Genomic DNA, 13,934 nt, shown 5'->3' with positions numbered 1-13,934 from the left:
AAGATTATATTTGGCCTTACAGTTTCAAATAGATAAGCATTTTTATAATCCAATTTACGTTTTGATTGAATCTGTATAGTTTGAGTTTCATCTAAATTTCTAGGAAGTAATGTAGTGGATGTATTTATATTCACTGGTACATTAACAATTTGTCCTGTTATGTAGCATTGTCTGGCATATCCAACTTCCCTGATTTGCATAAAGGGTATCCTTGGCGATACCATCCTTTCTTCCAGAATCGATAACCCTTTTAACTCTTCTGGTACAGCATGAACCATATTATAATTGCCACACCAGAATTTGGGTTGTTTTCCCTTGTAAAGATTAGTTAGGCAAGAGCCACAAAAATTGTAACCATTATTTACAATTTTTTGTATAAATTGGGAGCCAAACTTATCTTTCAATCGTTGAATGTTTATTGTTCTACATATGGATGGAAACCACAATCTTAAGCAGCAACTACATACAACCGTTGGTCCCTCTCGTATAGCCAATTCAAAACGTGTAGGCTCATGTAATGGTATGATGGAGTTATCCTCAGGAACTATTTCAACATGTTTATTTTTTTGGTTTTCTTGTTCTAAATTGCCTTTTTCAATTTCCTTTTTGTTTGTTTCTGTTTCTCGATGTTTTGGAACATCGGTCTCTTGAATATTATCATCAATAGAACAAACAACCTTATCCTGTTTTCTCTTTGATAAATCATTGGTCAATTTAGGTTTCTTTTCAGGTGTTAATTTATTAGCTTGAGTAGCAGTTTGTTTCCTTTTAGTGGTATTTTTACCTATAAATATCTTTCCAGTTTGTAAAGTATTTGTGTCATGTTCTGATGCATTATTCTTAAACCATCAATATGAATCTCCCTGCTCTGATTGGATATATTTTCTGCCTTTTTAGCTTTCCATAAAAGGCTTTTAGTCTTGGCTGACTGTTTCTTTATTCTAGGCATCTGAAAAATAATATTAATCGATTTCTAATGCAATAATTTAAATGACTTTTTAAACATCAGTATTAAAACATTCATTACACATTCATGAATTCTTAAATGTTCAGGCATATTCCTTTGCAATTTTAATAACTGAACTTAACAAATGCCATATATCTTATAAAGGGTGTTCAAATAAGGACGCTCGAAAGTTAAAATGGAAAATAAAGGAAAAAAATTTAAGTCAGCACTAAAAGTCTATATTGATCGTAAATAGCATTCGACGACATTATGTATGGAAGATTATATCGTTTAAATGGCCACCGCGACTGCGCTGTACAGCGTGCATTCGCATGGTCCAATTTTCGAGCACTTTTCCGCACATTTCAGCGTCTACCTGTCCGAGGACGCGAATGATGTTGGCCCTTAATGCTGCAATTGTTTCTGGCTTATCCGCATACACTTGAGACTTCACGTAGCCCCACAGGAAAAAGTCTAAAGGCGTTATATCGCACGATCTTGGTGGCCAGTGCACATCGCCGCCGCGCGAAATAATGAAACCGTTGAACTTTTCATGCAGTAAATCCAGCGTTGCGCGTGCGGTGTGGCACGTAGCGCCATCCTGCTGGAACCAGATGTCTGTTAGATCCATATCGTCCAGTTGAGGCCACAGGAAATCATTAATCATGGCGCGATACCGATCTCCATTGACCGTAAGCGCGTTGCCCATAGCGTCCTCAAAAAAATATGGACCGATTACGCCGCCAGCCCAGAAACCGCACCATACAGTCACTTTAGCAGGATGCATAGCAATTGAGCAAGTCACTTCAGGATTTTGGTCAGCCCATATACGGCAATTCTGTTTATTGACATACCCGTTCATCCAGAAATGCGCCTCGTCGCTGAAGATAATTTTTCGTGCAAATGCAGGGTCGACTTGCAACTGCTCCAGAGCCCATGCGGCAAATGTACGGCGCTGTCCATGGTCTTGCGGTTTCAATTCTTGTGTCAATTGAATTTTGTACGCGTGCAATTTCAAGTCTCGACGCATAATTGTCCATGTTGAGGTCTTTGGAAGGGCAAGTTCTTGTGCACGTCGCCGCAATGACTGATGCGGGTCTTGACGCACGCTCTCTCGCACAGCAGCAATATTCTCGATTGTTCTTACTGTTCGTTGCCGTACGGGTGTTGTTTGGTCTGCCACTGAGCCAGTTCTCTCAAATTTATTGAGCAGACGTCGAATAGTAGACTCAGCAGGACGGCCATGCGCACCATAAATTGGACGCAATGCGCGGAACGTTTCACGAATCGAACATCTGTTTTGATGATAAATTTTCACAATTTCCACGCGTTGTTGAATCGTGTACTGCTCCATGATAAAATGTCAAGACTAACTTAATAACCTCACAAAATTTGACAGCTGTATCCCCACCGGATTGGGCGCGCGCGCCGTTCTAACATCGAGTGTCCCTATCTGAACACCCTTTAATAATACACTGTTGTACTGGCGAACGTTATTCACCATAGTATTCAGATAATCGCTGTTTCCAATGTAATTTCATTTACGTTTTTAAATTATGCTCCAAATTCAAAATTTATTTTTTTACCTTAAAGGCCATTCAAAATTAAGTAAAAAGTTTAATAAATAAATTTTCCACGATTTATACGTGCCACAAGATAAAGGAAAAAGAGGGTCCCATTTATTAGGGTATTGGAATAAGACAACCGTGTTTTTATGTCGATTTTTTTTATTTTTCAAATTTATTTTTGAAATCTTATAGTAACAAGATATAAAAAGAATTGACAGGAGGAGAATAAGGAATAAAAGAAACCAAAAACGAATTGAATCGAAGCTATAGAAGCCGAGATATAAGTAAAAATGTGGGAAAAACAAAAGAAAACTGGTTTTTTGCCACCGTACCATTTTTTTTCCTTAAAATGATTATTGGCAAATTTTAAAGTAAGCCCTAAACTAACAATTTCCAGTAAAAAAACTCAATAAAAAAATATTTTTTTTTTGGTCGAAAATCGAAAGGGGTAAACCGAAACCCACGCAAAATTTCGAAAAAATGATTTTTATTTTTTTCTAAACTAACTGTAACTCTGATAACTTTTTGTTTTAAATAAAAGTTCTCAGGAATTTTACGAGGTATCCGCATGTCAAAATAAATCAGTTCTAGCTATTACAGAATCGGAGAAAATTGAAAAAAACTGTAAAACATAAATATCGAATTATCAAGAGCCCTATGGAAAAATGTCAATTTTTTATTTCTCTATCCTACACTACTACCACGAAAAATTTCGAACAAAAGTTCTCAGGAATATTACGAGGTATCCGTATTTCGAAACGAATCGGTTCTAGCTATCATAGAATCGGACAAAATTTAAAAAAACTATAAAACAAATATCGAATTATCATGAGCCCTATGGAAAAATTTTAATATTTTATTTTTCTATCTTGTACTACTTCAGAGTACCTTTAAAATAGATTATTACCGATTTGGCTCTAAAACGAACGGAAAACCTATTTCTTTGCATTTTTCGATTTTCGAACAAAATCCGGGATAAAATGAGCATTTTTTCAAAATATGCTCCGAATTCAAAATTTCTTTTTTCTGCTTAAAGACGACTTAAAAAGTAGTAAAAAAGCTTTATGACAAATTTTTCCACCATTCATACGAGTGCCACAATATAAATAGAAAGATTAGGTCCCATAAGAATTCATGTTTGGGGATAAGAAAACCGGGTTTTTTCGTGGATTTTTTTCATTTTTCAGTTTTATTTTTGAAAGCCAATACTAATTAAATATGAAAGAAATAGACAGATGAAGAAAAAGGAGTAAAAAAAAACCATCAGTGAATTGAGTCGAAGCTATAGAAACCTAGATATTAAAGAAGGTGGAAAAAACAAAGGAAAACTCGTTTTTTCCCATGGTACCTTTTTTTTCCTAAAATAATTATTGGCAAATTTTAAAGTAAGCCCTAAAATAATAATTTCCAGTAAAAAAACTCAATAAAGAAATTTTTTTTTTGGGCGAAAATCGAAAGGGGTATACCCACAAAAAATTTCGAAAAAATGATTTTTATTTTTTTCTAAATTAACTGTAACTCTGATAACTTTTTGTTTTAAATAAAAGTTCTCAGGAATTTTACGAGGTATCCGTATGTCAAAATAAATCGGTTCTAGCTATTATAGAATCGGAGAAAATTGAAAAAAACTGTAAAACATAAATATCGAATTATCAAGAGCGCTATGAAAAAATATCAATTTTTTTATTTTTCTATCCTGCACTACTTCAGAGTACCTTTAAAAAAGGTTATTACCAATTTGACTCTAAAATGAACAGAAACCCTATTTCTTTGCAATATTCGATTTTCCAACAAAATCCGGGGTTAAAATGACCATTTTTTCAAAATATGCCCCGAATTCAAAATTTCTTTTTTCAGGCCTCACTATTTTTCCACATGCAAAGAGGTTAACCAAGAATTAAAGAAATTGTCAAAAACCTAGGTAGGTCTATACTTCCAACTTATCTTTATTTATTTCGAAGCTTGATTTTTTTCAAGGTAAATACAGAATTGCTTAGTACAAACTTATCTATACCCAGTACAAGTTTGTCCACTTCTTTGAAGCACGGTACTTCAAACAGAGAAACTGTCAACGATTTGGTAGAAGGTGAGCCCGTGTCAAATTCCAGTAAGAGACATGATTTCAATTTTGCACCAACAGCAGAGCCGAAATTCACATGCTTATTAAGTTTTGCAAATTAACTTTTTCATATGAGCATATAAAAAATAGTCATAACAAAGTTCAGTTGTATACAGGTTTGACATGTAATAAATATTTTGTAACCTTATTAAGTTAATTAGTTTTATACATTATTTAAATAATAATTGTATAGTTCACATAGAATAGGCAGAAATTATATGTACTGAAGGGGGAATTTAAATTATTACCCATCATTTTTTGGGAGGGAGAAAACCTTCTGTTTTCTGTCTTTTAGGCAGTGATTTTGTTTAGCGCGTTGAAACAATTAAACCACAAACTTCCTCTGTACTACAAATTTATTTGCATAAACCAGCAAATAATCTGACTACTTTCTCCAATAATGCTTAAATGTCTTTTATCATCACTTGACAACTCTATTCGAATTGCACACAGGCAAACACAACTCTTTTAGCTTACATATAGCTAATGAATTAACATTCATCTGTACTAATTATTAGTTGCAAAACATAATATGAGATTTAATAGTGAGAGAATTCAATATTTTTACATTCCCATCTGGGACGCGAGATGCCCCTGTGTCTTCAGAAAACCAAACTAAAACCTGTCGAAATTTTCTTCCTGGCGTCGCCCCTCTCTCTTCGAGCGGGTGGCGTCTTAGTGCCGTTTCACATGGAGCGTATTGGTACGCGCGCGTATTAAGGTCACGCGTATGACTACGCGTCGTTTTTAATTTCACATGGGGCGTACCGACTAGCGCTGACGGCAGTACAAAAATGAACATGCAAGAGGAAACATCTAGCGTTGTTGCCATTGCTGCATATTACCTTTTAAAAAAGCGTAAACAAAAGAAAAAGATATGGGTACACCCCATTGTTGAAAAGCGATTACTTAAAGGTGCATTCGTTACAATGTATTCGGAATTACGTGAACATCCAAAAAAGTTCTTTAATTATTTTCGTATGTCAATAACAACGTTTGATGAATTACATAGTAAAATAGAAAATAATTTGAAGCATCCAAATGTGGTTCGACTGCCAATTTCAACAAGGGAAAGGCTATGTGTGAATCTAAGGCAAGTAAAAATTTACTATACATTTATTTTTCTATATTTATTAGTATCATGTCATTCGCAAAATTATGATAAATAGTGTGATAAAGTGGTGTCGATTAAAATAAGAAAAGCATATGGGTTTTGCGTATTTACACAAATATATTTGTACTTATTGTATTATTACAAGTAGTTTTTAACAAAATTTTAATAGGAAATAGAAAATCAGAGATGCAGACTACAACTGTCTATATTCAATCAAGTCATTAAATTGATTCTCATTATCACCAAGAACAGTATTTTGATAGGGAGGCGCAGGAGAACGTGGAATCGATGTATAACTTCCAGATGAGGGTGAAACCGCGGGCGTTGATATTGTTGTTGTGGATCTGGATCCGGAAGCCTGTTGCCAATTGCCGTAGTTGTTATAAGGTTGTTGATAATTATATGTATATTCCCATTGTGGTATCGTTGGCAAAGGTTTTGTAATTTTTTTAATTAGATTTAGAACTCCTATTCGAAACTCTAGTTTTTGGTTGTCGTTAAATTTTTTTAGTGACGGTAACAAAGACTCTAGAAACGACTTATCTTCATCAAATTGTTGATTTTGACTCCTCTCCAAAAATCGCATTAGGCCGTCTTCAAGCTTATCTGATTTTTTTTTCGCTTCGTTGTTTCAGCGCGTTCCACTTGCTCAACTCTGTCAGTTTCTCCTAGATCTGCATCAACCTCATCGTTCTCAACTTCATTTGACTCCTCATCTTCAGAATTTTCCAAATTTGTCTGAGAGTATTAAAGTTCACAACAAAATAACAATGAGAAAATATCTTACTTATTTAGATCTAAACTTTTCTCCAAAAATTTCAAATTCTCGTAATAGATATATTTACTCAGCTTCTTGGCCGCTGAACCACTCTTTAAAGTCTTGCCTTTATTGCGGCATCGTATAAATGCATCTCTGGATGTTTTCCATCGTTTTTGCAGCTTTTCCACTTAAAGGAAAAAGGAGATATTTTATAATAAAATATTTATTTCAGGTACTTAGCAAGTGGGAATACTTTCACGGATTTACACTATTCATATAGACTGGGTATATCAACCATAAGTACAATTGTTAATGAAGTTTGTACTGTTATCTGGAAACAACTGAAAAACGAGTTTATGGGAATGCCATCTGAAGAAAAATGGGAGGAGATATCTATGGAGTTTGAAATACGTGCCAATTTTCCCAATTGCATCGGAGCCGTTGATGGGAAGCATGTAAGAATAATCAAGCCAATAAAAAGTGGGTCGCTGTGTTTCAATTACAAACACTTTTTTTCTATTCTTTTGTTGGCAATTTGTGATGCAAACTATTGTTTTACTTTTATTGATGTTGGGGCATATGGCAAGTTTTCGGATTCGACAGTATTCAAAAGTGGATCTTTCATGAAAAAACTTAACGATAATTCTTTAAATATTCCTAGTGGAAAATCATTACCTGGTTCTGACGACACTAAATTGCCATACATTATAGTAGGTGATGAAGCCTTTCCGTTAACAAAACAATTACGTCCATATGCAAGAAAGAATCTTAATTATACAAAAAAGATATTCAACTATAGATTAACCCGTGCTAGAAGGTGTATCGAATGCTCATTTGGAATACTTTCAAATAAGTGGAGAATATTTCACAGGCCACTAAACGTTAAAGTTTCTCTTGCGGTGAAAATAGTAAAGGCTTGTTGTATTTTACACAATGTGGTTCGATTAAGAGACGGTTTTAAATTTGAAGATACATTAACAGTGAACGGATTTCTGGATACTGCACAACCAGTATTATCTCAAAATCCTGTTATTAGCAATACAGTTAGAGACCTGTTTGCTAATTATTTCATAGGTGATGGAAAGGTTTCTTGGCAAGATAGTAAAATACATTAAATCTGAGCATATAAGTTTTTGTATTTGAATGCCAGAAGCTATGTTAATAAAAATATTTTATACTTACATATCTGTTTTTTTTCTGCCTGTGATAAGTTATTGAAACCATCAATTAAACTTGTTCCTATATCTTCCCAAGATTTTTGCCTTAGGTCTCTGTTTTTGTACCCTTCGTTTGAAACATCCCACAAATTAGGTCTCTGTTCGACTTCTCCAATAAGAAGTTCAGTATCCATATTATTATGAGCCATTTTCTGTTTTCCAGAAACGAAATATTTGTCGGTATCGGCAACTATGAACACAGATAAAAGAACACAGACAGTACGCGTCGTACCGTCTGAAAGCAACTGATTGAATCCGAGCAATTTGAGCCTCGCGTTCCTACGCGGGGCGCACGGGCAGTGTCGACTCCCGCGCGCAAGAATAAACGCGCGCTCACAGCCACACGCTCTACGCGTCCATGTGAAAACTTACATTTGAATTATAATACTCGACGTCACGCGTACGGTACGCGCGCGTACCATACGCGTCCATCTGAAACGAGATTTAATCCTAATTGGTGCGCCAGTGAACGACACAAACAATTCAGGGAAATAACATTACTTATTATGCAGGATTTGAGAATTTCTTTTAACTAATGTACAATGTAGCGGCGACGATCGGAAAGAGATTTTAAGAAATTCGGCGGTTTTGATATGTGGGTTTTTTTTCTTGGTTAACGGTTAGAGGTAAAAGCTATTTTATTTTAGTCTAGATAAATAATAATCCCTTTTACAATTAGGACGGAAATATATACCATGTGAGATAATCTCGAACATACTCCCTCTCCCGCGGAAACTTATTTATATTATTATTTTATCCTTTAGGAAATGTACAGATCTTAGCAATAGATCTGCTGAAAATTCCTTCGCTCGTCAACACCTTGACCATCCGAACCTTTCCGTCCGGACCTGGAATTATTTCCCTTACTCGACCCCTACGCCAATTAAGTGGAGGAGTATTATCTTTCTTTAAGAGAATTACCTAGAAACTGGCAAACCTGTGTAGGAGTTTTGAGAATTGGCAAAGTACTTAGTGCAGAAATTTTGGCAGTGTTAGGACGAAGCGCACTACTTCGAACTAGATACCCCAGGTACTGAACTCCAGTTTTAAGAAATGTGCACTTTTTTAAATTGAATAAAAATCCGGCATCTGTCAAAACAGATAAAACCTCTAATTATATTGGCCTTTAATAACTCTGAAACCCTAGAACGCACAATCTCACGCTCAACGGGAGCTAAACGATAGGGTCTACGTTAGACAAAATTCAATGTCAGTATCATTTTTTTTTCTAAATTTACTTTATTATTTTTTTTTTCGAAAATCAAAACATTTTTTTTTCACGAGTCAAAACTAAACCCTTGTTACTAAAACAAACACTGATGTTTTGGCTTATTATATCTCTGTCCAATATAACGTCAAAAGAAACGTACTCATCAGAGACTACACATAAAACAAGTTTAAGAAAAATATCTTGAATTTCATCTAATATTATAAATTGTAAATTCCACAATATAGCATTCCCGCTCAAACCCTTTAGAGATAGCATACAGTCTTTATATTATCAATTTGACAAAACTGAAACACTATGTTTAATCAAAGATCAGTCAGATCCTGAATCAAAAAGAAACGGAACAATCTTACCATTTTTGGCTTTTATGTGTCCTTGCGGCAATACCTGCACCTCAGTCAAGTTGACCCACCTTTATTCATATCGAGGTTTGCTAGTAGAAGCTTGCTTCTCTTTATCAGGACAACTGGTAGACAATATGCCCTGGTTTTCCACAAGTAACAGACTTTACGATCTTGCTATCGTGCACTACTCGCCTATTCACAGATTACAGATCACTAGCCACATTCATTTTGCACTGATAAGCCTTATGTCCAATTTTGCCACAAACACGACACTTGCTCAGAAATGATGATTGTTCCTTCTTGTCTGGCTGAGTAAGGGCATGACGCTTCCAACTAATATGATGATCAGTTGGAAATAGCGCCGGCCGCTTACCTGTAGAGCCCCTTAATGCAACGCAAAAACTCTTTAGATGTTTTGGTATGTCCGCCTGCAATTGCTTACGAACCGATTTAGATCTGTTTGCCATAACATGACATGCAAACAATGTTGCTAGGGCCTCTTCATTTTCACAAGACTTTATTAAGTGCATTGCTAGGCGTAAAACGTGCAGTCCTTCGTCCAAAAGCGTTGTATTGCTAGGAACACTCCGACGTCCAAGAACTCCTTCCTCGAACATGTCCATAATGTCAACTGGTTTTGAAAATGTCGATAAAAATTCTGTGCGAATATCTGCCCAAGTTTTACCTAAAGGTCTAGAACGAATAAGCCAATCCGCTGTATCTCCTTTTAACGCACATGATAAACTAGTCACCAGCGTAATGCCAGATAACATTTGCATTTTAACCAAACAGCACCAGGCTTCCGGATCTGCAATTTTTGATTTTACTCTGCATTTCAATCATTTTTCTAAGTAGTAACTTCACTCGACTACTTGGAATATTTTTCTGCGTTTTAGACTGATTCGTCAGGATATTTTCAGCCAATTGTGGACTGGTCAATGTGGGATTGACCAGTCCACGGATGTTCTGATGTCGGAGAGTCAGAATTATTATTTTCGGCGGACATGTTCGTTATAAGTAAAACTCGTAATTCATGAAAACACACACTTAATTACGTCAGTATAAAGTACCGTCGCGAATAAAATAAAAGAACTAGTGATCCGAAGCCGGTCTATCTATCATCAGTTCTCTCAAAAGACTGCCTTTTCTTTTCCTTTATGCTTCTCTAAGCATTCATTCCCGGCTTCGTTCCACTCTCTCGATATCTCTTAAAAGATATTGAGTCATGTCCTTTATTTTATTTCTAAATAAACTTCACTAAAAATCAACATGAACCCAGACTCATAAAAATAATTAATGGACGGCCGTACCGCCGATTGGTGACAGTAACTTAATACCAAGCTTATTACTAATCACAATAAATCATTATCTTAATATTCTTAGAAAAATACGTATAGCCGACAAATATAATAGTGATAATTTTTTTATGGAATATTCTATATATTAAAGTGAGATTTTTTGCACTAATTTCAAAAGTATTAAGAAATTTGTAAAATATTTATCACTTAAAATATTTCATTTAGATACAGATTGGGAAGAAAAATATAAATTTGAATAAATCATTGTACAGGGTGGGCCAATTTAGACGTTTTCTTATGGGAAGTCATGTCCCTGTTAGAGATAAAAAAATGTTGACCTCCATTCTCCGGGCTCAAATTTTAAAAGAAGTTTATTGAAGCAAATGAAATTTTGCTATGGCAAACAGTTTGGCCGCTAGAGGGCGTTTCTGAAATTTGATCATTTTCGTTTTTCGGCTATGGCTACTGTGTTTTTAAAGATAAATGATTTCTGTAAAGACTTTCTTATAGCACTTTTAAGCGCTTAACATGCTTATGATATTTAAATTTATACAGGGTGCTTCATTATTAAATTTTTTTTTTTTTGAAATGGAATGCATATTATTTTTTTGCATTTTCTTGTAGCCCTTAAAATTCCCTTTTCAAATATATATAACACTAATAATCTAAATTTAATAGTTTACGATATATAAATAAATTTCTTAAATATTAAAAACACGTAGGTAATGACCCGCCATTTTAATCGCGTAAACGGAAGAGTAGGCATGTTTTAAACTGCTATAAGTGAAGCTTAATATTTACATAAACAAACTTGTTTTTATAATCTATGTTTTCCTTTGTATTTATAGTTTGATATTAGAATCCAAAAACGTATCAATTTTTCAAAAAATTCCATATGATTAGATGTTTTATCAAATATAATGAGAATTTAAGGGCCTGCGATATCAACGTCCTTATTAAAAATAAGTGCAGTTATTTAAGACACTCAAAGATTAAAAAAGGACGTTATACGTTCTGTATTTTTTATTTGTGATACTTCAGTAAGCGCTTTTAAAAATCAAAAGTAAATTAAAGAATAGCTCCTGTTTTATTAAATATTAATTATATTAATGGACAAATACAGTTATAAAAACAAAATAATACTGTAAAAAAATTAAAGTATTTATTTATTTATTTATTTTAAACTTAGAATATGAACTAACAAACAAAAAGTAAAAACCAGATTTTATTTTTTTATTGATATTTTAACTAAAACTGCAACTCTATACAGGGTGATTCATTAATATTGCACGAAAATGAAATGCCGGTTTTTTTGGGTTAAATTATGACAAAAAGTTCCTATAAACATATGTCCGAAAGTGCTTCGTTTCCGAGATACAGGGTGTTCAAATTTTCTTAAAAAATCGATTTTTTATTAATATCTAAGAAATGCCTTTGCTGTTTGCAATGTCATTCACACCATTTCTGGATATCTTAATGATGTATCTTTTTGACATATGACAGTTGATTTGTTATTCCAGGGACGTGCCCACGGGGAAGCGGGTTAGGTTTTTTGTACAAAAAATAGCACCTAGTAGATTTTTTGAACCTCCTGTACATTTTTTGGATGACGCAACTAAAGATGGAATTGTTTCAATTCTTGGGTGTTTTTCGTATCTCCCTCCGTTTTCGATAAAAAAATTAAGAATTGCTTTTTTGCATCCCTCTGTAAAAATACAAGTAAATGCTTTTAAATCACGCGAAAGCAAAGAAATAATTTTCTTCCTAAAATGTAATACTTACCTATTCATAGTGTCGGAATGTTGCGGATGCTTTGAGTATAACGTCATTTTGACATAAACAAGCTTATTTTCATAATCTGTTTTACTTTGTATTTCTTTTATGTGATAATCACAATGTATCAAAACTATGAAAAATTCGATATGATTAAATGTTTTATTGAATGTAATGAAAATGCAAAAGAGGCCTGTAATTTATATCAACGACGATATCCAGAACGGGGGCAGCCACATAGTACGCTGTTTGAGAAATTAAAAAGAAACCTTATTAATTTTGGTTCTTTTGCTAAACCGCGAAGAAATGCTAATAAAAATATAAATGACGATCAAGAACTATTGGATATAACAGTTTTGGGCGCAATTGAAAATAACTCTAATCTATCCACCCGGAAATTGGAAGTAGAAACTGGTGTGCCAAGGACCTCTGCAAGACGGATTTAAAAAAAATATAGGTATAAAGCTTATCGAACCCGAAAAGTTCATCATCTCTTTCCTGCGGATCGTGATAGAAGATTGGAATTCTGTCGGTGGTATTTGCAAAAGTGTGGTCAAGATACAACATTTGGCTACAATTGTATTTGGACGGATGAAGCATCGATTAGTAGTGCAGGCATTTTTAATAGGTAAGTATAATAGGTATACCTGGGCTCGAGCAAATCCTCACGCAACGGTGGCTGTAAGAAACAAGGCCGTTACAGTTTTAGTGTATGGGTAGGCATATTTCGTGGTATATTTATGATGGACAGTTAAATTCAGAGCGATATTTACAAATTCTGCAAACGCAAGTTGAGCGCTTCCTAGAGGAATTGCCTCTAGCCCAGCAGAGGCATCCTATATTTTTCCAGCAGGATGGTGCGCCACCGCACAATTCTAGAGTGGTCAGTAATTATTTAAATGAGCAGTTTGGTGAGCAGTGGATAGGAAATCAAGGTCCAATACGTTGGCCGCCTAGATCCCCTGACTTAACACCCTTAGATTTTTATCTTTGGGGAAGAATAAAAGACTTGGTATACCAACAGCCAATTACTTCAAGAGTAATGTTGGAAGAAGCTTTACATAATGCATTTGCAACAATAACAAATATTGAATTAAGAAACGCTGTTGATAATGTTGAAAAACGTAGCCGCTGGTGCATTGATCAGGAAGGAGCTCAGTTTGAACACTTGTTATAAGTACGTAATATATAGAGTTGCAGTTTTAGTTAAAATATCAATAAAAAAATAAAATCTGGTTTTTACTTTTTGTTTGTTAGTTCATATTCTAAGTTTAAAATAAATAAATAAATAAATAAATACTTTTATTTTTTTACAGTATTATTTTGTTTTTATAACTGTATTTGTCCATTAATATAATTAATATTTAATAAAACAGGAGCTATTGTTTAATTTACTTTTGATTTTTAAAAGCGCTTACTGAAGTCTCACAAATAAAAAATACAGAACGTATAACGTCCTTTTTTAATCTTTGAGTGTCTTAAATAACTGCACTTATTTTTAATAAGGACGTTGATATCGCAGGCCCTTAAATTCTCATTATATTTGATAAAACATCTAATCATATGG

At 34.2% G+C, this 13,934-nt stretch overlaps 1 protein-coding gene across 1 annotated transcript; it reads right to left on the bottom strand.

Moving 5' to 3' along the window:
* Positions 1 to 1,214: 1,214 nt before the first annotated feature.
* Positions 1,215 to 1,976, bottom strand: LOC126746575 (uncharacterized). The gene has a single exon (XM_050454880.1). The coding sequence runs from the start codon at positions 1,974 to 1,976 to the stop codon at positions 1,215 to 1,217; it is 762 nt and encodes a 253-aa protein (XP_050310837.1).
* Positions 1,977 to 13,934: the final 11,958 nt, after the last annotated feature.

This window comes from Anthonomus grandis, chromosome 17 (genome assembly GCF_022605725.1).
Source record: "Anthonomus grandis grandis chromosome 17, icAntGran1.3, whole genome shotgun sequence".
Taxonomy (NCBI): Eukaryota; Metazoa; Arthropoda; class Insecta; order Coleoptera; family Curculionidae; genus Anthonomus; species Anthonomus grandis.
The sequence above is the reverse complement of the archived record's forward strand: the minus strand, read 5'-3'. Positions and strand labels throughout refer to the sequence as shown.

What these genes read in the sequence shown, in the direction of transcription:
- LOC126746575 (XM_050454880.1), bottom strand. Translation starts at nt 1,976, where the DNA reads ATGCGTCGAGACTTGAAATTGCACGCGTACAAAATTCAATTGACACAA.